Consider the following 25278-nt stretch of genomic DNA (forward strand, 5'->3'; position numbering starts at 1 on the left):
TCAATAACTTTTACCCAATACTACTTGGTCACTTAAATACTACATGTTATCTTCAAATTACATTTTGCTATTATATTCTAGTATCAAATACACAATTTTCAAATGGAGGCCTTATAACAGATTATATTGTTCTCTTCCAAGATGGTTGCTGGCATCCACCAGTAACCTTTCAAAACAAAATGTCTAATTTCACTGCATTGACAGTAGGTAAAGAATTAAACTGACATTACTCCACTACTGAATCTATATAAACCAACAGTTAAATAATGTCAGTTCTTCCGTGTTCTCTGGAATCAATCACAGCAAAGAAATTAGACTCTTTCTTTTGAAAAATGTTGGGAAAGAACAATACAAAACATTCTATTTAAGGCCTCTAACGTCAAGATTCAGTTAAACAACAATTATAACTAAACAATTTGAGGTAATGTTAGTTTCCATTAACATTAAATTAGGTTACTGAATTGGCAAACACCTTCCTATTAACATTACCCATTTTACCCCAATAACTAAAGAAATTAGCACTTGCAGGTCAAAACCTTTATTCAAGAGATGCAAAAATAACATTGATACAGTGACTGTCAAAAATTACGGCACTGATCATACTGTGACATCTTGGTTCAAAACAGCACACTTAGAAATATTCAACGTTCCTTACTTCAACTGAATGAAACTGAAAATACCATTTCACACGGCCCATATGGGATATTTAGACTGCATAACTGTTCATGCTACATCTCTTCACTAGTAAAAGAAAGAAAAAATACAAAGAGAAATTTAAAAATGCTGCCAAACAGACAGAGAACTTGTACAGAGCAAAAGGAAAAACAAACAACAACAACAACAAAAAAACGGCTCGTCCTCATGGCAGTTGCAGTGTATATAAAAATGAACCCTGCGATCTGTTCCTGGAATTGAGCTTCAAAAATGCAGCAGAACAAGTGTGAGATTTAAATGTCTTCTCACCTAGAGCTGGTCACCTCACATGCATAACAGTGAGCTTCGTTGCAGGAGCAGTTTTGTCTTAGTTGTGAGCTTTTCTTGAGAGCTGAGTTGCTTCCAACTCCATTACCACCCTTTGAATCACCTCAAAAGTGTAGCAGAGTTGTGATGGGTAACTCATATTGAAGGAATAAAAAAGGTCCAAACAGCATGGCTACTGCAAAGGTCACGTTATCCAGATCTTGAAGAACTACTATACCCTCGATGATGATGCCAACGTCAGAAAAGTCATTGCCTGGTGCATCCTCTGGAGACAGATGTTCATTGTGGTTTTCTCAATCTGTGCAGTGGCCTCAGTCAAGTCCTGGTTAAACACAAAACATTTCTTTAAGATTCCTTTTTAAACTCATCTCTTTTGAATCTACCAGTTCTAATGTTAGAGTAATTTAAACCAATGCAAGCAACATAGTAAATAGCTATAGCCAAAGAGTGGCCTGCCATGCTGCCATTCATGGTCTAACAGAGTTTCTAAGAGAGGGTGAAAAACATAATTTCAAATGCTTTACATTAGTTTTTCTTAGAAAGACACCGGCCCATCAGAAATCCAGGTTTTGTCACTCAGAAGATGTTAGAATTTAGACTTTCAGCCCCACAATTTGGTTAGCTGTTGGTCTTTTTTTTTTTTTTTTCAAACAAAAGCTAATGTAAATATTGGTGGGATTTTCCTTTGTTCACTAGAATGACAAATTTAAAGTTTTTTCACACTGATGTGACCCCTAATACAGGGGTGGGGCCTCAAGGGCCGGCGGCTGAGTTCACTACCAGGCCTCATGTGAACTTCAAATTATTAAAGAGGACTACTGGTCCTAACTGGTCCAATGAGGATCAAGTGGATAACTAAATGCATTTTTAAATGTTGCAAAGCCACAATCTACTCATAAAACACTCACCATGAACTCCTGCACCAAGATGTTGCAATTGTCTTTCACACAGATGCGGAGCACTTTGATGAGACTCCCTTTGAGCATTAATGTCATCCTAAAGTATTATAACAAAGAAAACAGAGATTTGTGAACTTTTCAGTAGCACAGAAGAAAATGATCCCAGACCAAAACTTAAACCAGTCAACATGCAACACCAGCATCTACAAAGCAATATCAAAAGTTCCTGTTTGACATCAACTTTATGGATATATAGTTTCCAGAACATTTATTTTTTTAAAAAGATCAATTTTTCTCAGTGGGCCAGTAAATGCATGACGAAAATTATGGCATCCTTTCGGTGGAATCAGTACTCACAGGTAATAGTTGACTGTTTCAATGGATGCAGCATAAAAATCTTTTACTGACCTAATGCAATACATATACACTTTGTAGTTAAAGAATTTTAAAGTTCTTACTGTCATCATGGCAGCTACATCCTTTAGCTTTGTGCCCTGTTCCCCCGATCACTTTGCAAACACTTTCAGCAGACTGTCAGAGAGAAACTCAGCTCCGTCAGAAACCTTGACTGTAAAGGCATGGTTGGGATGCACTGGAATGCTGCATTTCATCTGAAATGACATAAAATTATTTTGAAATAACAGCAGGCACTGTGCTTGGTTAATAATCAGTAATGTTTTGTTGAATAAAAACTGTGTTTCCAGATCTTATGGGATTAAAAAAATCCAAAGATGTTTATTTCTGATTTGCAACCCAAGAACCCACAAGTTACAACCTCATTTTAGTTCAAGTGTGCATTAATGTGAGTCCAGTAATCACCTTTCTGACAATACATACAGGTATAAGTTAAACCTATGGCAGATTTTGGATTTCTCAGTTGTATTAATAGGGTGGTCTATTTGAGTATGCATGCACCTAATAATTATAAAAAACCTATTATAATTAAGTTACAGAAACCTTAAGCGAAAATAGAATATACTTTCTTACCATAACACCTTGAACCCACAATCCATCAGCTGACTCCTGGTGAAATGCAGAATAGATGTGGTCTCTCAATGTGCATCAACAAAAACAAAAACAAAAACAAAAACAAAAGGACAGCAGGTGAGGGCAGGAGGGGTAGGGATGTAAGCTAGCATAATACCGCTGATGATATTAGCTAAAGCTGTTCAATGTCCAAAATCTCACTAACACCACGGTGCAGTAAATACACAATGTAACTGAAGAGTCAGTTGACAAATCTATTCACACAGAAAACCAAATTATGTTATGAGTGCCTCGTAATTAGGTTTAATGTGATATTACGGCTCTTGTGCCAAAGACAAATTCAAATGAAAAAGCGCCAATTCTTTGATAACAGATAAAACAGCAAATAAGCTAACGGCTCTTTTTTAGCATGTTACATGGCGGCACTTTAGACGTTTAACTACATTTGGCTGAAATATGGTAAATATTAATTCAAAAAATCAAGACATACCAAAAAACGTAGAGTTGGCTGCTCGACTTGACTGAGATGGATGCATTTTTTAAACCACGATCCAAAGCCCGCGAGATGAAATCACGCGTGGTTTCACGAGATTTAACGTTGCTATCTTATTGACTTACTTCACCTGAACATGATATGAACAATTTAATACACCCTTTCTGCATATCATGTAGTTTTTACACTATATAGTTACATTTATCTTTAAAACATGAGGCAATTGTGTTAAATACATGCAAGATGCTTACATAAATCCAAGAGATGGCCAGTCCCTTTTTTTCAGTGCATGGGGTAACTTGCTGACCAGTAAAAGCATGTTTACTAATTTATTCAGTATGCACTCCCTTCTTATAGAATCATCTTACTTTATATTGCTTTGTGTCCTTGTGTCTATATCTCAGGTATCCCAGTTGAGTCCAGAGTGAACATCTTCATTAACAGCTTTGGGTCTATCCAGGAGACGACTATGGTAATACAGCTACAAACAATGCATATTAGATTAATGGAATTTGGCTCAAACTACTAAATGTTGGAGAGATGCAGATAAGATAAAGATGCAGATTGTATATTTTTACAAATACGCATTGCATTAATGATAGTCATTCACTGTATTCTGTTAAATGAATGAATCACCATAACTACATTAGTATTATTAATACTGAAGAATTGAGGAGACACTTGCTACATGTTACTGTTTTAGCCTGACTCAGGATACAGCTGTTTATTGGCGACATATGGAAAAAAAATAGGATTGCACAAGTATGACCAGACTTAAGAAAAATAGCAGAATAAAAAAAAGAAAAGTTTCACAATATGTTTCATTTTAAATATTAGCCATAACAAGTAGGAGTTGATGTAGTGCAAATTATTAATACAATATTTGTCTTTGCAGGACTACAGAGTAAATATATTTCTTCGACAAAGATGGAATGACCCTCGTCTACAGCTTCCTACAGATTATAAGAGTGAAGCACTAACTGTTGATCCCAAAATGTTCCAGTGTTTATGGAAACCAGATCTTTTCTTTGCAAATGAAAAAAATGCAAACTTTCATGATGTCACACAAGACAATATACTGCTCTTCATCTTCAGGAATGGAGACGTCCTGATCAGCATGAGGTGTGCTTTTAAATCTGTTTTAATCAATCTATGGGACCCATAATCCATTTTTTGCCTCATTCTTTTTAAACAATGAATACCTTTTAATATTCTGAAGAAAATAACTTCTGAATGGATTGCCATGAATTGGACAATCACTGTGATTATCCTGTCATGACTTATGTTTAAGAAATCACATTTTGGTCTCTTAAAAAAAGTGAGTGATTCTCATGAGCCTCAGCCATACATATTTAGCCCTACAAAAAGTTAACATGTTAGTATGGTGCATGAAAAGGTGGCTTGTAGTGTGTAAATCAAGAGGGTGCAAACACTTAAGGGGAGCAAGAAAGCTTTGTTTCTCTTGAAAGCTCTCATGAGTACCCGTTCGTTGTACACCCAAAGTGACCTGGAACAGTGTCATAGAAGTCATTAATACATGCAGAACTAATCAGTTGTCTGGAAAATAAAGTTATAATTTTCAGAAAAGCCCACTGACCTCAGTTTGTAGCAGAGTCTGCAGACTTTAGAGACAGTTTAAAGTTTTTGTCTTTCTCTGAGGGTCATGGAGAAATTATTGATTCATAGAAGTGACTTTAATCTTGTCTGTGTGACAGGTTTTTTGAATTTAAATTAGATCATGCAAAATATGAATATTTTATTTTTCTCACATTTGGGAAAAAGAGTGATTAGGCTTCATTGAATAGTATAGCACTACACACATGTTGTCAGTGTGCTGACAACATGTGTGTAACTGCAGGGTTATAGTATGTTTCTAATATAGGAGCACATGCTGTGGAGTATTGTCTCTGTAAATATAAATCACAGATGACAGGTCAGGGGGGAGATATCTTCACCCCCACCCGGGATTGAGTACAAAGCCCCAACTGTGATGGAAGAAGGATCGTTGAGTGCGAGAGGAGCTCGCTACTGTAGCCGGTTACCAAGATTATGTGAGGTGCCCTCTGAAGGTCTACTAGATGATGTAAATGCAGCACTACTGACTATACCTACCGCCGCCATTACAGAGACTAACAAGTTGATCTACACTACGGCAGCAGTAATCAGTGAGATGCTTGGCTACAAGTTGAGCAGCCACAAGGAGCAGTACCCTCCATGGAGAAGATGACTAGAGGCTAAGATCAAGGTAGCATGGAGGGAAGTAAGCCAACTATCGGAGCTGCACAAATGGGCAGTGAAGAAGGTGCTTAAGAAGTACAGCAAGCTGTCCATATCTGAGGCCTTGGAAACTGTCAAGCAAAGACTCACAGCCTTGGTCAGCTGCTTGAAGAGGTACACTAGAGAGATAAGAGTTGGTCAGCAATAGGTCCTGACATGGTTCATGCCTACTGACTGAAGAAGCTGACTGCACTGCATGCGTGTCTTGCAGCATAAATGAACCAGCTGCTAGTAAATGAGAGACACCCAGAATGGCTAACTTAAGGCCAGACAGTTCTGATCCCCAGAGACCCCCAGGTCCCCTCCAGCTACGGACCAATAACCTGCCTCAGCACCATGTGGGGCCAGTCCCATCCACCCAGAACCCACAGAGGGTCAGGCACCAGGGACTGGTGAGTGTCAGTACCACGGTCCAGGATGAGACAATGCACATCCATGAGTACATCAGGAAGATGGCCCCAACCGACCGTGTGCTCAGTGAATACCTCAGGCAGCAGAAACCCGAGGAAGAGGAGGAACCATCATAAAAGAACAAGCCCCTGCACGGTATGTACCACCGGCAGATAGAGGAAGCGGCTGACATCCAGAAGTCCTACCGGTGACTGGATAAAGCTGGACTGAAAGATAGCATAGAGGCACTAATCATGGCAGCACAAAAACAAGCTCTGACCACAAGACCCATCTACCACACCAGGCAAGACCCCAAGTGCAAACTGTGTAAAGATGCCCCTGAGACAATCCAGCACATATGGTGCAAGATGCTGGCAGGCAGGGCATACATGGAACACCACAACCAAGTGGCCGGCATAGTATACAGAAACATCTGTGTCGACTATGACCTGGAAGTCCCGGGGTCAAAATGGGAGAGGTCAAGGGTGGTAGAGAATGACTGTGCTAAGATCCTGTGGGACTTCCAGATACAGACGGACAAAATGGGATGGCTATCCAACTAGTTATAGTAGTGGTGGACAAGCAGAGGAAGACGGCTGTAGTGATAGATGAAGTGATACCAAATGACAGCAACATCAGGAAGAAGAAACACGAGAAGCTGGAGAAATACCAAGGGCTCAGAGAAGAGCTCAACAAGATGTGGAGGATGAAGGTAACAGTAGTCCCAGTGGTAATTGCAGCACTCAATGACCCCCAAGCTAGGCGACTGGCTCCAGCAGATCCCAGGAATAAAATCTGAGATCTCTGTCCAGAAGAGTGGAGTCCGAGGAACAGCTAAGATACTGAGCAGGACCCTCAAGCTCCCAGGCATCTGGTAGAGGACCCGAGTTTGAAGGATGAATACTGTGAGAGAGGGGAATTTTTTACAAGCCACAAAATGTTTTAGCACTGATAAAAATCACAATGTAATTTCCTTTACAAAACGAATCTCTCCATAGAACATTTTTGTTCAAAAGTCAATTTTTGTATGTGTTTATTGATATTAATAGCTATTAATAAGCTATTAAGCTTTAATTTAATTTTAAGTTTTAAGTTTTAATTAAAACTCTAAGAACCTTTGTTTTTTTGTGAAATTTGTTTAGGCAGTATGGATGTTCGAACACAAAGTGGAGGGGAAAGAGGGGCAGAGCAACACATGAGGACATTTTTCTTCATACTTGAGAAAATTTCCACCTAACAACTTGTGTAAAATGTTATGTTTTATTTGTGTTATTATTAGATAACATATTAAATATTATTTTTCATAGAATTGTAATTTTGCTATCTCGCTCTACATATCTCTGGAATAAGTAAGAAAGAGTTTAGGATGTGTTGTTAACATAAAAAGCTGGTAAATTAACTTATTTTTAAAAAAGGATTATACAGTAATAGGGCAATTTTTTCTTTGTCCTGTTGAGCCTGTTGTGTGTTTTCCGTTTACACATGCAGGCTGTCGGTGACACTGTCTTGTCCCTTGGATCTTACGCTTTTCCCAATGGACACACAGCTATGCAAGATGCAGCTGGAGAGTTGTGAGTATATTCCTGATCTAGCTGCTCTCTCCGCCCTTGTTATTTCTTGAGCTTCTCGCCTTCCTTCCAGCTGATGTTGCTGACACTTGTTATAGCTACATCTATGGCTGTCTTCCTCTGCTTGTCCACCATTACTCCTCGAGTTCATTAACCATCTGAAGTTTTTCTGTCTGAATACAAAAAACTAAATATACTATAAGAGGAACTACACTGTAAAAACTGTGACAAGAGGTTACTTAAAAAACCTATGGCAACAAAGTGACACTTAATTTACTTAAGTAGATTTTAATTTCAAGTGATTTATGTAAAATTTAGATAAAATGTTAATTAAATTTCAACAAAAAACAATAATAGATATTATTGACATTGTCTTTTAAATATGTGTTGAATTTAGGGACAAAATCTCAAATTGAAGGTTAAAATTGCCTAATTGTAACAAAAAATTAGTTCATTTGAAATGAATCTCTGAGAAAAATTACTTTGAATTTACTAACGATCTGGCAAAGGTTTAGTAAAAATGACTAAAATATCCATTACAAAAAAATTAAAACTTTTTGTTTTTAATTAAAACTCTAATTGGATTCACTAATTTTCCAATTAAACATTATAATTAATGACTGAATAGTAAGAGAAAATCAAATTAATTTAACTTCTTTTCTGAGTAAAATGAATCAATTTCGCAAAGACAACATTCAAACAGTAATTGTTTTTATTGTGGAATTTAAAACATATACAAAATTTATAATATAATATTTTTCTGATTAATTTAGATTGTATGCACTGAAATTCTTCACTAGTGCTTGCCCCAAAATAATAGGAAGAATAGGCCATAATTGAAAATACAGTTTCAGCCAACTTCTCGAGAATGTCAGTCTTTACTTTGGAGGTGGGCAGAAGATTTCCATTCTTTTTATACTCCTCGGTGGCTCTTTCCAGTTACATTTCAGTTTCATGTGCAGACTGTGGAATGGGGAACAGCTTTGGCCAGGGCTCACAACGTTCTGTGAACTTCTGCCTTTTGAGAATAATGGTGTCCTGAGAGATTGTGGTTGCAGCAGAGTCTGCATTGGATACAACTGGATTGGATGATGAGTCATAGTCAGTTGATCAGAGGGGCTGCCGAAAACTGGCAGGATGACCAGGGTGATGCCAACAACCTTCACAGTGTCTTTGTCTTTTATCTGGTCACTTCTGCGAATAGTGAAGTAGTCCTGAAATTTTGGTTTAAAATACTGAAGACTTAAGTTGTTTGAAATCCCAAAGGTATCCTTCACAACACCTTGCAGCTCCTCTACTGTTGGTGGGATCCCTGATGGAAGAACCAACTTCTCCGTTTGGTCATCAGTGATTACATGGAGCTTTATCTCGTTCAACCTAGAATAAAATGTAAATGGACAGAGTTAAGTTAGATTAAGTAGGGTCAACTTTGTCATTTTCTGCTGCTTCAATTTCAAAACTGGTAGTTTAATTCAATACAATCATCCATCAAAACCTATTCAAAATGCATAGTCTACATACTGATCAGCTGAATTTAAGTTGAGGGATCTTCCAACAACTGAAAAGAACACAACATTAATAACAATCGCACTCTCCAAAGTAAAAAATTTTACACACACAAATTGTTAAAGACAAATTTGAATTAATACTAAAATTTTTAAAGGTGAGATTCACATATAAAACAATGAAACTCTTTATTAGATTAAAAAGGGAATAGACTCTATTTTCTGTACCGATTTGGTGACAGATCATGACATGAAATAACACTATTTGTGTATTTATATACGTATATATCTTCCCATATTTGAAAAGATGTCCTTTTAATCTACACAAGGTCATCTCTGTATCCAAACACCATTGGGTGTTAAACATAGAAATTATGAAAGACTTATGTCAGATTAAACACGTATTACTATATTATTTCCTGAATGTACCTTTGTCTTGAAGATCGTTACATTGTGACTGAGCATGGGTCTCACTGATACACCAACCAAGTTTAACTGGAAACTTGCATTATCCCTCTATGTGAGCTGTGCCTGCACTAAATTCACAGGGCTCCGACAGCATGAAAATGAAAACCAGTTATTTTGCTGGACTGAGCCACTTTAGCTTAATTACCACAACTGAAAAACACTGCGTGGAGACAAAAGCTTTGAAAAACCGTGACTGACAAAATCCCGCACAAATGATTTTAATTACATCACTCACTGCTGAGTGCAAAACTTTTTCATAAAATTTTAAAAGTAAATGAGGGAGGTTACAGCCCATCGAAATACATAATTGATATATTTTTTTAATATGGTAAAACGTGGTTAGTCAAAGCTCTTAAGTAACACAGCTGCGAAAGCTTGGAAAGTGACCTTATGCTAGCAGTCCACTTCGTGCCATTTTGTGTAAAAATACAATACTGTCATTACAGTGGTCATTATTAATCTAATTTTGACGTATCATACTGTTTAGAACTTTTACTCAAAACTGCTATACGTTATTGTTTAAAACGTGTCGTATATTCGTACAAATTCAGATAATCTTACCTCGGACAAAATGGAGATCATCCACTGCTGAAGCGTGTGTGTCCTGCATGTGGCACAACAGACTACAGGCAGAAGTGTAGAATGATTGAAATGAAAATGCTTTCATTAGTTAAATCTATTAGATTTCTTCATTTTTCACGGTACTCATACATTTTTGTTAAATCTGCTCAACAAACTATTGCTTAATTTACCCCAAACAAAACTGTGTAAATTTAAATAACTGAACATCTCAAAAATGTTTAATTTTTCTTAGATTTAATTAAAACAACACATACATGTTTTTACTGATTAATAGTTACTATTACTTTCCTATTAGATACTAATTAACCCAAATCACAGTTTTTACAGTGTAGAGCTCCGATGCAGCCATAGGTATAGCTGCTTCTGACCGACTTGGTCAGCTTTGTTCACTTATTGGGGTGAGGAGTGGAAGGTAAGTGAGTAGAGCTATGCTGTAGAGATGAGACGAAAAATATATCAGCAGCGTTGAACACAGCGTGCTACTAAATTGCATTTTAATTACTAACTCTCTGCCAATTTACTCTTTGACAACTTAAAAGGTATTAAAAATAAGAATTAATGATACATTTCAAAACTTCAGCACTCTGTAGGAATGTGAAGAAGACCTGGAAAGTTTGCAATATTTTAAAATTAAAACTACAATTAAATGAAATAATTAATGAGAGAACAAAATTTCTGATGCAAAGGCTGTGATTGGGGAACTTTGAACATGGTTATAAATCTGGAACATTCCTTGTTAACCAGCTAACGCTAAATAGTAGGGGTGCAACGATAATCGTATCGATATTGAACCGTTCGATACAGTGCTTTCGGTTCGGTACGCATATGTATCGAACATTACTAAATTTTTTATTTATTTTATCAACTTTCCTTCTGACGATGCTGTCTGTGTTGAGCGCTCAGTGGATCTGCGCTCGACAGTGCAGCCTAGGCAGAGTAGTCGAACGCAGATTCACTGAGCGCAGGGCAAGCTAGCGAGACAGAAGTTAAGCTCTCCTTGCAACATGGCAAATTGAACCTCCCCCACCCTCATTCAGATCTGGCGTTTGGAACTATTTTGGTTTTCATGTGACGTATGACCCTGAAGGTAAGCGTGTCATGGACTAAAGTAAAACAGTATGTTGGATGTGCCACGCAATGCTCAATTACATGGGTGGGAACTAGTGCGTTAGTGCAGTTAGCTCATTAACGTGTTGGCCGTCCAGCCCCATGCACGGGCGATCCGCGGTAGCTCGTTAATGGAGATTTGCCGTGTTGTGGCGTTAACGTCATTTCAACAAGATTTACGCTGACAGCACTAGTGGGAACACAACGAATATGACTGCACATTTACGCCGACATCATCCTAGTGCAAAGACAAGTGGAAGCAGACAAAAACAACAAGCACGCATGCTACAAACTTGAGTCATTTAGACAGCCGTTAGCACATGATTCTCCTTATGGGGACCTGATATGTTTAATATGCTGCTGAGAATATAGCCCAGAAGAAGCGTATAGTATAGCTTTTATTTTGGAAAGAGCCATTTCTCTGTAATAAACTCTCTTTTCCAAAGATCAGTGATTCCTCAATCAGATACAGGGCTTACAAAATTGCCTGCCCGACGTCCCGGGGCTAGCGATTTTTCCAGTCGGGCTACCAAAATCTATCTCTAACCTGCCCGTCGGCCTATCGTAGGAAGGAAAAATATATGTCAATGCTTTTGCATTCTTTTGGAAATGTAGCTGGGTAATTATGTCATTGGCATCTGTGAGCCACTGTCAATATGTGACATATTGAAATCGCGTTTGAATTTGCACTTGTTTTTTGCTTTCACTTTGCAATCACACGAACTGTGTATAGAGAGCGACAGCACTGATTGGTGAGTGACGATAATTTGCTCACCAATTCCTCTGACATCGTCTCATCAATCATTAGCTTACTATGCAAACATGACAAGTGAAATCTCCCGCAGCAAGCTTAAGCATGTGAGAGGTTGATCGCGCAGAGAATCGCTGAGCTTATGTGAGTGCATCTGTAAAAGCAGCAGGATATATATTTTAGTTCTGCTGAGCCAAATAAGACAGGTCAGGGTGAAGAAGTGACAGCCAAAGAAAAGCTTAGCACAAAACGGAAAAGTTATGACAAATCAGACTATAAGGCAAAAAGAAAGTGCAGCTTTATGGTTTCATGGACAACAGAATTTCTGTGGCTACAATATGACGAGCTAAATAACAAGGGCTGCAATTAAGTGGTCCGCAGGTGCGCATTCGCTGTCAAAATAAAAAACACGCACTAGATAAGAAGTTGCAACGCGTGTTTGCGTACATAAGATTTTCAGGAGGAGGACAGACATTTGTTTAGAACTCTTAAAGATGTCGAAGAAGCTCCTTTAAGCAATTACTGTGATGTTCCTCCACCTCCAAAGAAATGTCAGGAGTCCGAACCACAAAAGAAGCACGTATTCTCAGAAAAGTAGTTGCAGGAGGTGAGCTGGCTTCAAACAAATGATGAACGCACAGAGATGTGGTGCGGAATGTGCCGTGAAAATTTAATAAATGACAAATTAAAAAGGCATGAACATTTTTTTTTGTATCAAAAAAATATCAAACCGTGACACCAAAGTATCGAACCGAACTGTGAATTTTGTGTATCGTTGCACCCCTACTAAATAGCTAAAGCACTGTCAAACATATGCATATGGCGTTGTACTATATCATTATATTAATCCCTTTACTATAGTATTCTTTTGTTTTTATGTTTTAGTTTCACTCTGATTTAATGGTATGTGGCGGTGCAATGTAAAATAAAGCATCGGGAGCTGGGATGCTACATCCTGACTCCTGTATTCTTTGGCTTGCTACTGAATTGTGGACCTACGCACACATGCAGACACAAGGAGAGCAGTACAGTGAAAAGATGGATATGGAGCTGAATAAACTACAGGGTGGGCCATTTATATGGATACACCGTAATAACATGGGAATGGTTGGTGATATTAAAGTCCTGTTTGTGGCACATTAGTATATGTGAGGGGGCAAACTCCTCAAGATGGGTGGTGACCATGGTGGCCATTTAGAAGTCGGCCATCTTGGATACAACTTTTGTTTTTTCAATAGGAACAGGGCCATGTGACACATCAAACTTATTGGTAATGTCACAAGAAAACCAATGGTGTGCTTGTTTTCAACGTAACTTTATTCTTTCATGAGTTATTTACAAGTTTCTGACCACTTATAAAATGTGTTCAATGTGCTGCCCATTGTGTTGGATTGTCAATGCAACCCTCTTCTCCCACTCTTCACACACTGATAGCAACACTGCAGGAGAAATGCCAGCACAGGCACCCAATATCCGTAGTTTCAGGTGCTGCACATCTCGTATCTTCACACCATAGACAATTGCCTTCAGATGACCCCAAAGATAAAAGTCTAAGGGGGTCAGATCGGGAGGCCTTGGAGACTTTTCAACTGGCCCACGACGACCAATCCACTTTCCAGGAAACCGTTCATTTAGGAATGCTCGGACCTTGCACCCATAATGTGGTGGTGCACCATCTTGCTGGAAGAACTCAGGGAACGTGCCAGCTTCAGTGCACAAAGAGGGAAGCACATCATCATGTAGCAATTTCAAATATCCAGTGGCCTTGAGGTTTCCATTGATGAAGAATGGACCCACTATCGTTGTACCCCATATACCACACCAAACCATCACTTTTGTTGTTCCAACAGTCTTGGAGGATCCATCCAATGTGGGTTAGTATCAGACCAATAGCGGTGGTTTTGTTTGTTAACTTCACCATTTACATAAAAGTTTGTCTCATCACTGAACAAAATCTTCTGCGTGATCTGAGGGTCCTGTTCCAATTTTTGTTTTGCCCATTCTGCAAATTCTGTGTGCCGATCTGGGTCATCCTCGTTGAGATGCTGCAGTAGCTGGAGTTTGTAAGGGTGCCATTTGTGAGTAGCCAATATCCGCCGAAACGATGTTTGACTAATGCCACTCTCCAGTGACGTGCGGCGAGTGCTACACTGTGGGCTCTTGCTGAATGAAGCTAAGACAGCCACTGATGTTTCTTCATTAGTTATATTTTTCTTGCGTCCACATTTTGGCAAATCCAACACTGAACCAGTTTCACGAAACTTAGCAAGCAGTTTGCTAACTGTAGCATGGGAGATGGGTGGTCTCGTAGGGTGTCTTGCATTGAAATCTGCTGCAATGACCCGGTTACTGCGTTCACCAGATATCAACACAATTTAGATCCGCTCCTCACGTGTTAACCTCTTCGACATGTAAATGGCTGTGAACAAAGAGAAACTTGTAAATAACTCATGAAAGAATAAAGTTACGTTGAAAACAAGCACACCATTGTTTTTCTTGTGCCATTACCAATAAGTTTGATGTGTCACATGGCCCTGTTCCTATTGAGAAAACAAAAGTTGTATCCAAGATGGCCGACTTCTAAATGGCCACCATGGTCACCACCCATCTTGAGGAGTTTGCCCCCTCACATATACTAATGTGCCACAAACAGGACTTTAATATCACCAACCATTCCCATGTTATTACGGTGTATCCATATAAATGGCCCACCCTGTACATCGCAGTTTTTTGACGTGAACAGTAAACATGGACAAGACATGCTGGAGAAGCCCTTCACTGAAGAAATCACTGAGCATTAAAGATAAGGCATCAGCTCTAAACATTCTGGTTCTAAATGCTCATCAAAATCATCTGGGGGTATTGAAGCGGCATGAGCAAGAGCATTGGCAGAAGCTGCAAGAGCTTGTGAAACATTTGTAGAAAGGGAAAATGCCATCAAGGTTTCCAAAGCAAGATTGGAGGCTAATTTAGATGCCCTGCATTTTGAAAAGTAGGCAGCAGCTGCATTGCCCAGGTAGACACATTAAAGGCCGCAGGCTGCTGTGGCTCAGGAGGCAGAGCAGGTCATCTACTGGAAGGTTTGGAATCAAATGTTTGGTGGATCGATCCCTGGCTCCCCCAAGTCTGCATGCCAAATATTGCAAGATATTAACCAAAGCTGCTCTCTGATGCATCCATCAGAGTATGAATATGCGTAAGCACTTTAATCATAGAAGAAGATCAGTGAGGAAGAAAGTGCTCTTGTGAATGTTAAGTGCTTTGACTGCACCATGAACAAATGAAAACCAATATGCAGCTAGTCCCCTGATGAAGAGTATGCATCCAGTGCAGGTGTGATGGACATGGCAAAAACTGTGGCACATATAGAACTGGTCGGTCACAATTATCACAATTTGATGACTGTCCAGAAACCTACAGATCATGAACGTCATCTTTCCTTACCACAATAAAGGATTTAAACCTTACCACCAGTTAAGAGTTGGACTTGCTTGCAGCATTAGCCCCATTGTGCAGAAGCCGCCATGCAACTTGCAGGACAAATGGATTTCTCAAGGATCAAAGTATAAGGAAGAGTATCATATATCTTATCATCCCGTCTCTTTCCTTACTCAGTTTATCTGCCTGGTGGCAGTTGGGATCATTCCTTGTCTTGACAAGGAATGATCCCAGCTTTGTACATCAAAGCAACTATTTTCCCAAGCTAGAGAGGCTTTTCTTAAAGCCTGTAAAATTCAGGAAACCAGTGTCGATGCAAAAGACTAATGTCTAGTCGGATGCAGATCAGAAGGTAACAGCTAACGATGAACCAGATAAATATTGTCCCATCCACTACAAGCCTCACCCACTGAGGAAATGCTGTGGCTTTAGATTGGAAACAACTGAAGATTAGAAGGCCTGCTTAAAAGAGCAACAAAATTGTTTCAGATGCTGCTCATCATCTGGACATCTTGCCCACACCTGCAAAGCTGCATTAAAATGTGATGAGTCCAGCTATAGATGGAACATAACCCTGACAGACCCAGCAATGTTTGCATGCTTTTCAGCATTTACTTTTTTATTATTTCACAGTTGCTGTTACAACACTTCTCGGCTGCAGTGTCCCGGCTGCCAGCCACACATACACAACAACAACAATGCAACAGGGGCCAGACTCCAAACACTTTGGAGAATGTGAGAATGTGGATGAGGGTCTGGTTTCCAAATGAACCAACTAAAGAGGAAGCCATTTGCCTGATTAAGGGAACACAAACCTCTCTTGCAGAGTCTTATTTAAGCCTTAAAAATATCGTATCAAACAGCATGAATATTCTAAGAGCATTTCCAGCAGAAGACCACATGCAGGACATCAAGTGTCCAAGCCTCTCAGTTCACTAATACCACTTGGCTGACTGGACCAGCATTCTTAAATCAACCACACAAGAGCTCTGTTGAGCAGCAAAACATCTTCAGTCTTGTTGACCCAGAATCAGATAAAAAAGGTTCAGTCACAAGTCACAGCTGTGCAGCTAGGGCTACGTTCACACTCCAGGTCTTAATGCCCAATTCTGATTTTTTTGATCAAATCCAATTTTTTTTGTCTGCTTGTTCACACTACAAATAAAATGTGACAGCAAACGCACTAGTGTGAACCCTCAAAGCGGCCCGCATGCGCAAAAGAAGACATCACACACAACGCGCTCTGTTTAGACCCAGACCAAACAGTATTGTTTGACTGTTTCGGATTTTATGTTTTCCAATTTTGCTTTAAGTTATAAAGTTATTTTGTTATTTACATATGGCCTAATAATGATCCTTGTTGCTGTTTAAGAGAGGAGCGGTGCTTCAAAGGATAGTTGCAGATTTCTGTCAGAATCTGCAGATTATACAGTACAAATAAAATGTTCACATATCTCCAACATTGTCTTCCCAACAGTTTCACAGACATCTACACTGGATGGCCAGGAAGCGTTCACGATGTCTTATTGGGCGCTTCTCCGGCACTGGTAATTGGTGTCTGTCTCGTGTCAGTGATGTAAAAGACGGATTTAAAGGCGACATGAAACTGCCATGGTGCTGGGTCGTTGACCCAGCGTTTTGGGTTTTATATGATTATTTTCCTCTCTTCTAGTTATTCCGATTTTGGTATTCTGTGTCCTCCCCTTGTGCCCTGTTTGTGTTCTGGATTTCCTGTTTTATTTTGAAGGTCTGTGTGTGTTGTCATTGTGTTCAGCTTGTATCCTCCAGTCGTCTTTGTGTATTAGGATCAGCTGTTCTTTCCTCCTGTGCGTGATTACCTGATTACCTTGTGTGTGTGCATAGATAGTGGGTGTCGGTCTGTGCTCGTTGTCAGCTCGTCTGTGTTTCATGGTGTTCTGTTCCTTGTTTGCGTCTCTCTGCCCCTCACCCCGTTTTGTATGATCTCTGGTTTGTTATTTAGTTTTTCCAGTCTAGGTTTCTTCAGTTAATTGTCATGCCTCACTGCCTGTTCTGTCACTCCGTCACTTGGAAATAAACGTCACTAGCATCATCAATCTACTGCCTGCATTTTGGGTCCTCTTTCCCTCCAACACCACACGGCTCGCCTCGGCAACTGTGACACAAACAGCAGTCGCTTTCTAAAACATCAGATTTGTATCGGATTCAGTACCACATACGAAAGTGACCCAGGTCGGATTTAAAAATATCGGATTTGTGCTGTTCAAACTGTCATACCATGATCGGATATGGGTCGCATGCGGTCAAAAAAGTCGTGTTCGATGTGCTTTTGCCTGCAGTGTGAACGTAGCCTAAGAATGAGGAAAAGACAACAAGAAAATAAACACGCAAACAAGAAACACATTTTTTTTCCCATTCAGGGCAACTGTGTTGGTTCTTGGTATTAGTGCAGTTTGAAACATTTTTGATGCATTTTTCAAAAGTATATAATAACAACTGATAGTCGTTTTGCTAAATTTTCCATGTTTTTATTTACCTGACCAAGTATTGGAAATACTCAGCGAAATACTTAGGTCATATCTTTTTCAATTCAATTCAATTTTATTTATATAGTACCAAACAGTCGCCTCAAGGCGCTTTATATTGTAAGGTAGACCCTACAATAATACATACAGAGGAAAACCCAACAATCATATGACCCCCTATGAGCAAACACTTTGGGAAGGAAAAACTCCCTTTTAACAGGAAGAAACCTCCAGCAGAACCAGGCTCAGGGAGGGGCGGGGCCATCTGCTGCAACCGGTTGGGGTGAGAGAAGGAAAACAGGATAAATACATGCTGTGGAAGAGAGACAGAGATTAATAACAAGTGTGATTGAGTGCAGAGAGGTCTGTTAACACATAGTGAGTGAGAAAGGTGACTGGAAATGAAAAACTCAATGCATCATGGGAATCCCCGGCAGCCTAAGTCTATTGCAGCATAACTAAGGGAGGATTCAGGGTCACCTGGTCCAGCCCTAACTATATGCTTTAGCAAAAAGGAAAGTTTTAAGCCTAATCTTGAAAGTAGAGATAGTGTCTGTCTCCTGAATCCAAACTAGAAGCTGGTTCCACAGAAGAGGGGCCTGAAAACTGAAGGCTCTGCCTCCCATTCTACTTTTAAATACTCTAGGAACAACAAGTAGGCCTGCAGAGCGAGAGCGAAGTGCTCTAATAGGGTGATATGGTACTACAAGGTCATTAAGATAAGATGTGGCCTGATTATTTAAGACCTTGTGTGTGAGGAGCAGGATTTGGAATTAACTTCTGGATTAAACAGGAAGCCAATGAAGGCAAGCCAATACTGGAGAAATCTGCTCTCTCTTTCTAGTCCCTGTATCATGGATGGATAAAGCTGTGTGTTATCTGCATAGCAGTGAAAACCTATGAAGTCTATTAGATAGATATGACACAAACCACTGCAGTGTGGTACCTGTAATGCCGACAGCGTACTCTAATCGCTCTAATAGGATATTTTGGTCGACAGCATCGAACGCTGCACTGAGGTCTCGCAGGACAAGCACAGAGATGAGTCCACTGTCAGAGGCCATAAGAAGATCATTTGTAACCTTCACTAAAGCTGTTTCTGTGCTGTGATGAGCTCTGAAACCTGACTGAAGCCATTCCTTCAAATAAGCCATTCCTCTGCAGATGATCTGTTAGCTGTTTGACAACTACTCTTTCAAGGATGTTTGATATGAAAGGAAGGTTAGAGATTGGCCTACAATTAGCTAACACTGCTGGCTCTAGAGATGGCTTTTTAAGTTTAATTACTGCCAGCTTGAAAGCCTGTAGTACATAGCCGAATATTAGAGATAGATTGATTATATTTAAGATCGAAGCTTAAATTCATGGCAGGAGTTCTCTGAGCAGTCTTATAGGAATGGGGTCTAAAAGACATTAGATGGATTGGAGAAATGAATTACTGAAGTTAACCCAGAAAGATCAATCAGAGAAAAAGAATCTAAATGAATATCAATGGTGCTGTAGATAATGTTACATCTGTGAGATGATTATAAGTCTTTTTTTTTCTCTAATGGTTAAAATTTTATTTGTGAAGAAGTTCATGAAGTCATTACTAGCTGTTAAAGGGATGGTTGGCTCAACAGTGCTCTGATTTTTTGTCAGCCTGGCTACAGTGCTGAAGAGAAACCAAAGCCCAATCAAGATGGTTTAGGAGCATAGAGTGAAGTCAAAGGGGCCAACAAGTGCTCAGTACTTTGTATGTTATATTTCATGAAAACTACCACATGTGCTGTAATATAAAGAGCTCTGTTCTTCTTCCAGTAGCTTCTGGAATCTTGATTTTAAATTACTTCCAGCAGATTTTGGGGCTGCTATCCCCATTTTAACATACTCATCTAATGGTATACTGCAGTGGGAGAAGGCAAAATTAGTTGAAACAAAGAAATTAAAAAATAAATTGAAGTCAAAATGTAAACTATTCATATTATGTATTATATTGTGTACTTTTTATGTCTATTATGCTGATGCTGTAAAATTTATGATTCTAATTTTTATGTTTTAGTTGGCTACACCACCAGTGATCTTGTGTTCATGTGGCAGTCTGACCCAGTTCAAATGGATGAGATTGCTCTCCCACAGTTTGACATCAAGCAAGAGGATATAAAATATGGAAACTGCACAAAGTACTACCAAGGAACAGGTTAGTAATCTGTAATTGAATTAAAAGACTATGTCCAATTTCTGTAAATTGAAATTTTATTATACTATGCAGGCAAAAACTAGTCTGTGCATGTATTACTTCTAGGCTAGGCTATAGTAACCCGTTATTATCAGGTCACTCTAAGAGCTTCTTGTAAAGCCTTCAGTTTGTTTAGAATGCTGCAGCAAGAGTACTGACAGGGACTAGAAAGAGAGATGATATTTTCTCCTAATTCCATCGCTTACTCTCAGGCTACCTGTTAAATATAGAATTTAAAATCCTTCTTAAATAAGGTCTTAAATAATCAAGTCCAATCTTATCTTAAATAAATAATAGTAGTATATTGTCACAGTAGGCCACTTCTCTCAGACTGCAGAATTACCCGAGTTTCTCAAAGCAGAATGGGAGGAAGAGCCTTCAGTTATCAGGCCCCTCTTCTGCAGAACCAGCTTCCCTCTCTACTTTCAACATTAGGCTTAAAATTTTCCTTTTTGACAACTCTGGATCAGGTGAGCCTGAATCCTCCCATAGTTACGCAGCAATAGGCTTAGGCTGCTTGGGGCTTCCCATGATTCATTGATTGTTTCTTCTTCGCTCACCTCATTTTCGTGTTCTGTGCATTTATCGACCATTATTATTTTTATTCATTAGCAGTGATTAAACTCTATCGCTCTCTTCTAGTGTGTCTTTTGTCACTTCTACTCTCCCCTCCCCTAAATAGTTTCTTCCTGTTAAAGGCGAGTTTTTTTGTTCGCGTTGTCACCAAGTGATTGCTCATAGGAGTTGTCTGATTGTCGGGATTGTCTAAAAAGATAATTTGCCATTATTAACTACAATGAAAATAAGATAGTTTGTCTCAAAGTAATGCAGAAAATATTGAATATGAACAGCTTATCTTATCTATTTAAGATCTGTGTGTTTGAGTATTTAATCATTCTCTGTTTCCAGGATACTACACCTGTGTCGAGGTTATATTTACGTTGCGACGGCAGGTCGGTTTTTACTTGATGGGAGTTTACGCTCCAACACTGTTGATTGTTGTTTTGTCCTGGTTGTCATTCTGGATCAACCCTGATGCCTCAGCTGCAAGGGTGCCACTAGGTGAGTACCACAAAAACACATTTTGCATTCTTTGTTTGAATCACTTTACATTTAAGTAAACTGTAACCAAATGTTTGCATTTCAGTGCTGGGTACCCTATACAGAGAAGTGTTTGGCCTAAGACTCCTCATGCTTAAATTTCAATACAGGCATTGATTATTTGTGTTTGCAGGTAACACAGCTGCTTCTTTATTCAAGACAGTTGGACACCTCAAAGGAAAAAAAACATACAAATCACTTAATAATTGTTAATTTCCACTTAGGTCTTGCATTGACCATGCTGGTTCATTGTCAATACATACTGGTGCAATTAATGGGACAATGAATTACGTTCTATTACTGTGCTTCCCTTTAAAATCTCAGCTTTGAAATAGGTTTCTTGAAAACAGCAGCTGAATTCATGAAAACACTAAGTTTATGAAAAGCATTTGTCAAGAGTTTGTTAATTTTGACAGATGATTTTCGTTTAATATTGTCACCTAAATTCTTTTACTTTTAGTATAGTTTTAGTTAACCAAAAGTCATAAGATTATTGTTGATTAAATCTAAAGTTGATTCAGTTGACTAAAATATAAAGTGTAGAGGTCTCATGTCTTTCCAGTGAGAGTAGCTCCAAGGGTCAACCTTTTGCTGTGTTTTCATGAGAAACAAGGAGCATGGGAGAAAGCTGTACCATGTACTGAAAAGAAAGAAAAGCAGATGTAGATTAAATGTCTATGTCTAACCTTAATGCACAAGGATCATTTCTAAACTTGTCTCACCTGTCTCCCCAGCTTTATCGGTTCTGATTGAATCCAGTCTCCCCAGCAATGCCTGATCTCATGTTACTTTATATAAAATGGACCCCATTAAGTTCCATAAAGCTTGCCATCCAGATTTTAGAATAGAGAAATGGTATGGCATCTTTGTGTGTACATGAGCATATTCTTATTTGTTGTGGCTACGACTGTTACTGGAAGACAAACTGATAAATTTGTCATTTATCTGTGTAGAGCCATATATTTTGTTTCTTACATTTCACCTTCACAAAGCTACTGTAAAGCAATACTTATCAAACCTAGTTCAGTAATCAATTGCTATGAACATGTGGTTATTTCAGCATATATAGCATGTAATTCGGGCAAATATAAAGCAAATCTGACTATGCTGGCCTTTACAGAATTGTAATTGGATTAATAAGACATGACATCAACAAATTTAATAACAAGATGCATGTCTCAGAGGGGCTTTAACCAGGCCATTTTCTGAGAAACATCCTCTTCCTGATGTTAAATTTGTTTTCAAGTCCTATTGAGAGCATTATTATATGCATGCATGAGATTTTCATTATGAATCAGTACCTAATTTCAGTCAAGATTCCTCGTTGCTCTGTTCCCACAAAGACAGATTGAATATTGAATGATGAGGGAAAAAAAGTGCTAGCTGTAACTGTAGACTGATCATTCACTTCTTAAAACTTTACCTCACTAAAACATATTTTAATACTACTGTTTCCCTCTGCTCAGATTGACATAATGATGCAGCCATACATTTAATACTGTGCTTGATAAAGGATCATAATGTTCAATTTACAGAACTCTTAAAGAAGGCATTCAGATGTAACTGAGTTGTAGCAAATGCGATGTTATATGTATATTCAATATGGTGTATTATAATGATCACTACTTTTAAAATTGAATCTCCTCTTTTTGATGTATCCAAGCAGAATTAAATGATCAGAAATCTCAATTACCTGGAAATGATTATTATAAAATGGTAAAATTAACATGTTAACATCTGTGCTTTTCTAGGTATTTTGTCAGTGCTTTCGCTATCCAGTGAGAGCATGTCCTTGGCTTCAGAGCTACCAAAGGTTTCCTATGTAAAGGCTATTGATATTTGGCTCATTGCCTGTCTGCTCTTTGGTTTTTCATCCCTGGTGGAATATGCTGTAGTCCAGGTCAGTTCTTGCAAACAACCACTCACACTGTACTGTAAAATACATCTTGCTATATATAAAATATCTGTGTACACATAGCTTAGTTGGAAAACCTACTTGGGGAACAAGCCTTGGGACAAGATAACAATAACTGCATCAGCAATTCAACAAAATATTTGCATACTATTTTGCAGTGTAGAGGTTTCTGTCAGAGTTTAGGGTCCAGATGCAGATGTGCAGAGATGGAATTCTAAACAAAAAGCAAGCGTTTATTTTTGGCTGCCGTTTGCTGTTTTTGCATATTTCTCCATCTCTGAGTGAAGTCCCCTCACAGTCTTTTGAGATGCAGCACCAGGCTTATAGCCTGGTTTATAGCTTGGTGCTGCAGCACACACACTGTCTATTAAACCGACCAGAATCTGTTTGTGCGTTTGCAGTTGGAGACTATCCCAGTTGCCATTGGTGAAGAGACAGGGTATACCTGGACAGATCACCAGTCTCTAGGCTATAATAAAAATGAAATGTTTATTACTTAAATTCAAAAATAGTACCTAGAACTTTTCATTCATGTTTCCCATGGAAATAAGTTGACAGAACTTAAAAGGAATCCTAGTAATGGTCAACAGTGGCTAACACAGAGCACTGCAGTCAAGCGAGCCGACATCAATTTTCTTACACTGACTGCACTAAGCTTTACAGTAGCGCTTCTTCTTTGTTGCTGATTGAAAACACAGGCGCAAGCACACACACACACACACACACACACACACACACACACACACACACACACACACACACACACACACACACATACAAATGAACACATTCACTTTTTTTCTCTTCAGGAAATTAAGAGAAATTAAGCTCCTGCACCATTGTTTTCCTGATTGGGTGTTCATTTATTCTTCTTTTCAGTTTGGGTGGCAATGTTATTCTTCCTTCAGCTACTCTACATCTCTGTCAAGGTTGATTTCTATCGGCAGCAATATCCCACAGAAAATAAAGGACAATTATGCTCGACTTCAAATTCTCATCAGATTCCTCTTCTTGGACATCTCATCGCAATCCACTGCACAAACATAAGGACATTTCTGTTCAAATTCAATATAATATTACATAAAAATTTATCTGTGATTGTGGACATGAAATTGCCAGTTGACTCTTCCTCTGGGTTACCTTCTCTACATGTCTGCCAACAGGCTTATTTTAATAAATAAAAATGTACATAAACAATCATCTTCAATAGTTGACATGAAATTCAGTGGAAGAATGCTTGTAAATCCCTCCCTCTTTGGGATTTGCTGACCATAACCCATCTATTAGACTGTCTTTTAATCAATTTTAACTTTGGTTTTATCGTTCTTCTATTGAGTCTGTTTTATCTCTTTGTTTGGTGGCATGGTTTGGTCAGACCTCTGTCACAGAGAAAAACTCACTAAATCAGATTTTGCCTCTCTGTACTCTAAACAGGTACAGAGGGTGGCTTTATCAGTTCTTTATAATGGTTCCCATTCTCTACGGGGTGAATATCAGTGTCTTCCCTCTGGACGGAGGTTTCTAGTTACAAGATGCAGGACAAAGCATTATAAAAACAGCTTTGTCCCTGCTGCTCTCACTAAACCTAATAAGAACTGTTTTTGGTTTGAGTCATCTTGTCTATTTACCAAATATGTGTCTGTCAGGATTAAATACGTGTGTGTGTTTTGTGAAGGGATGCCATATGCTATCTTTTTTTCTGTAAAACAAATTTACCTAAAGGTATAAATACAGTAACCTTGAACCTTGGAGGGGCTGAACTGCTGATCTTTAATAATAATATGATTAATAATAATAATAATAATAATACATTTTATTTGAATGTGCCTTTCAGAACATTACATACATTTTTAACACAATGTTATCACATTCCTTTGATGTGATGTGATCATATTGCGTTGACTGTATTGAGCAAAATTGTCCTTTAATTTTTGTGGAATATTGCAGCCAATAGAGATTAAACTTGGCACAGATTTACAGCAGTTGGATGACAGTAAGAATGTGTTGAAAGTTTCAGGTCAACTTTCAAGGATAATTTTTAATTTATTTTCGAATGTGCCTATGTGCTGTGTCTCAGTCCAGCTCTGTCCAGCG

The 25278-nt window shown here is 38.7% G+C and overlaps 1 protein-coding gene and 1 long non-coding RNA gene across 4 annotated transcripts in view; one reads left to right on the plus strand and one right to left on the minus strand.

Moving 5' to 3' along the window:
• Window positions 1-25278, plus strand: part of LOC113024705 (glycine receptor subunit beta-like) — a 79097-nt gene that overhangs the window by 35806 nt on the left and 18013 nt on the right. The window contains exons 4-9 of the mRNA XM_026171984.2: window positions 3765-3832; window positions 4256-4482; window positions 7516-7598; window positions 19992-20129; window positions 21078-21230; window positions 23021-23169. Coding sequence (XP_026027769.1) covers window positions 3765-3832; window positions 4256-4482; window positions 7516-7598; window positions 19992-20129; window positions 21078-21230; window positions 23021-23169 — 818 coding nt within the window. The remainder of the gene's footprint in view (window positions 1-3764; window positions 3833-4255; window positions 4483-7515; window positions 7599-19991; window positions 20130-21077; window positions 21231-23020; window positions 23170-25278) is intronic.
• Window positions 523-3645, minus strand: LOC145429241 (uncharacterized). 3 transcript variants are annotated; one of them, XR_013909470.1, is made up of 5 exons: window positions 3358-3645; window positions 2868-2903; window positions 2339-2491; window positions 1890-1977; window positions 523-1303 (listed from the first exon to the last, which is right to left on the minus strand). It is a non-coding gene; the product is annotated as an uncharacterized LOC145429241 (long non-coding RNA). The 3 variants fall into 3 exon arrangements; XR_013909469.1 differs by having other exon boundaries at window positions 2868-2931; XR_013909468.1 differs by having other exon boundaries at window positions 2868-3645.

This window comes from Astatotilapia calliptera, chromosome 6, assembly GCF_964374335.1.
Source record: "Astatotilapia calliptera chromosome 6, fAstCal68.1, whole genome shotgun sequence".
NCBI lineage: Eukaryota > Metazoa > Chordata > Actinopteri > Cichliformes > Cichlidae > Astatotilapia > Astatotilapia calliptera.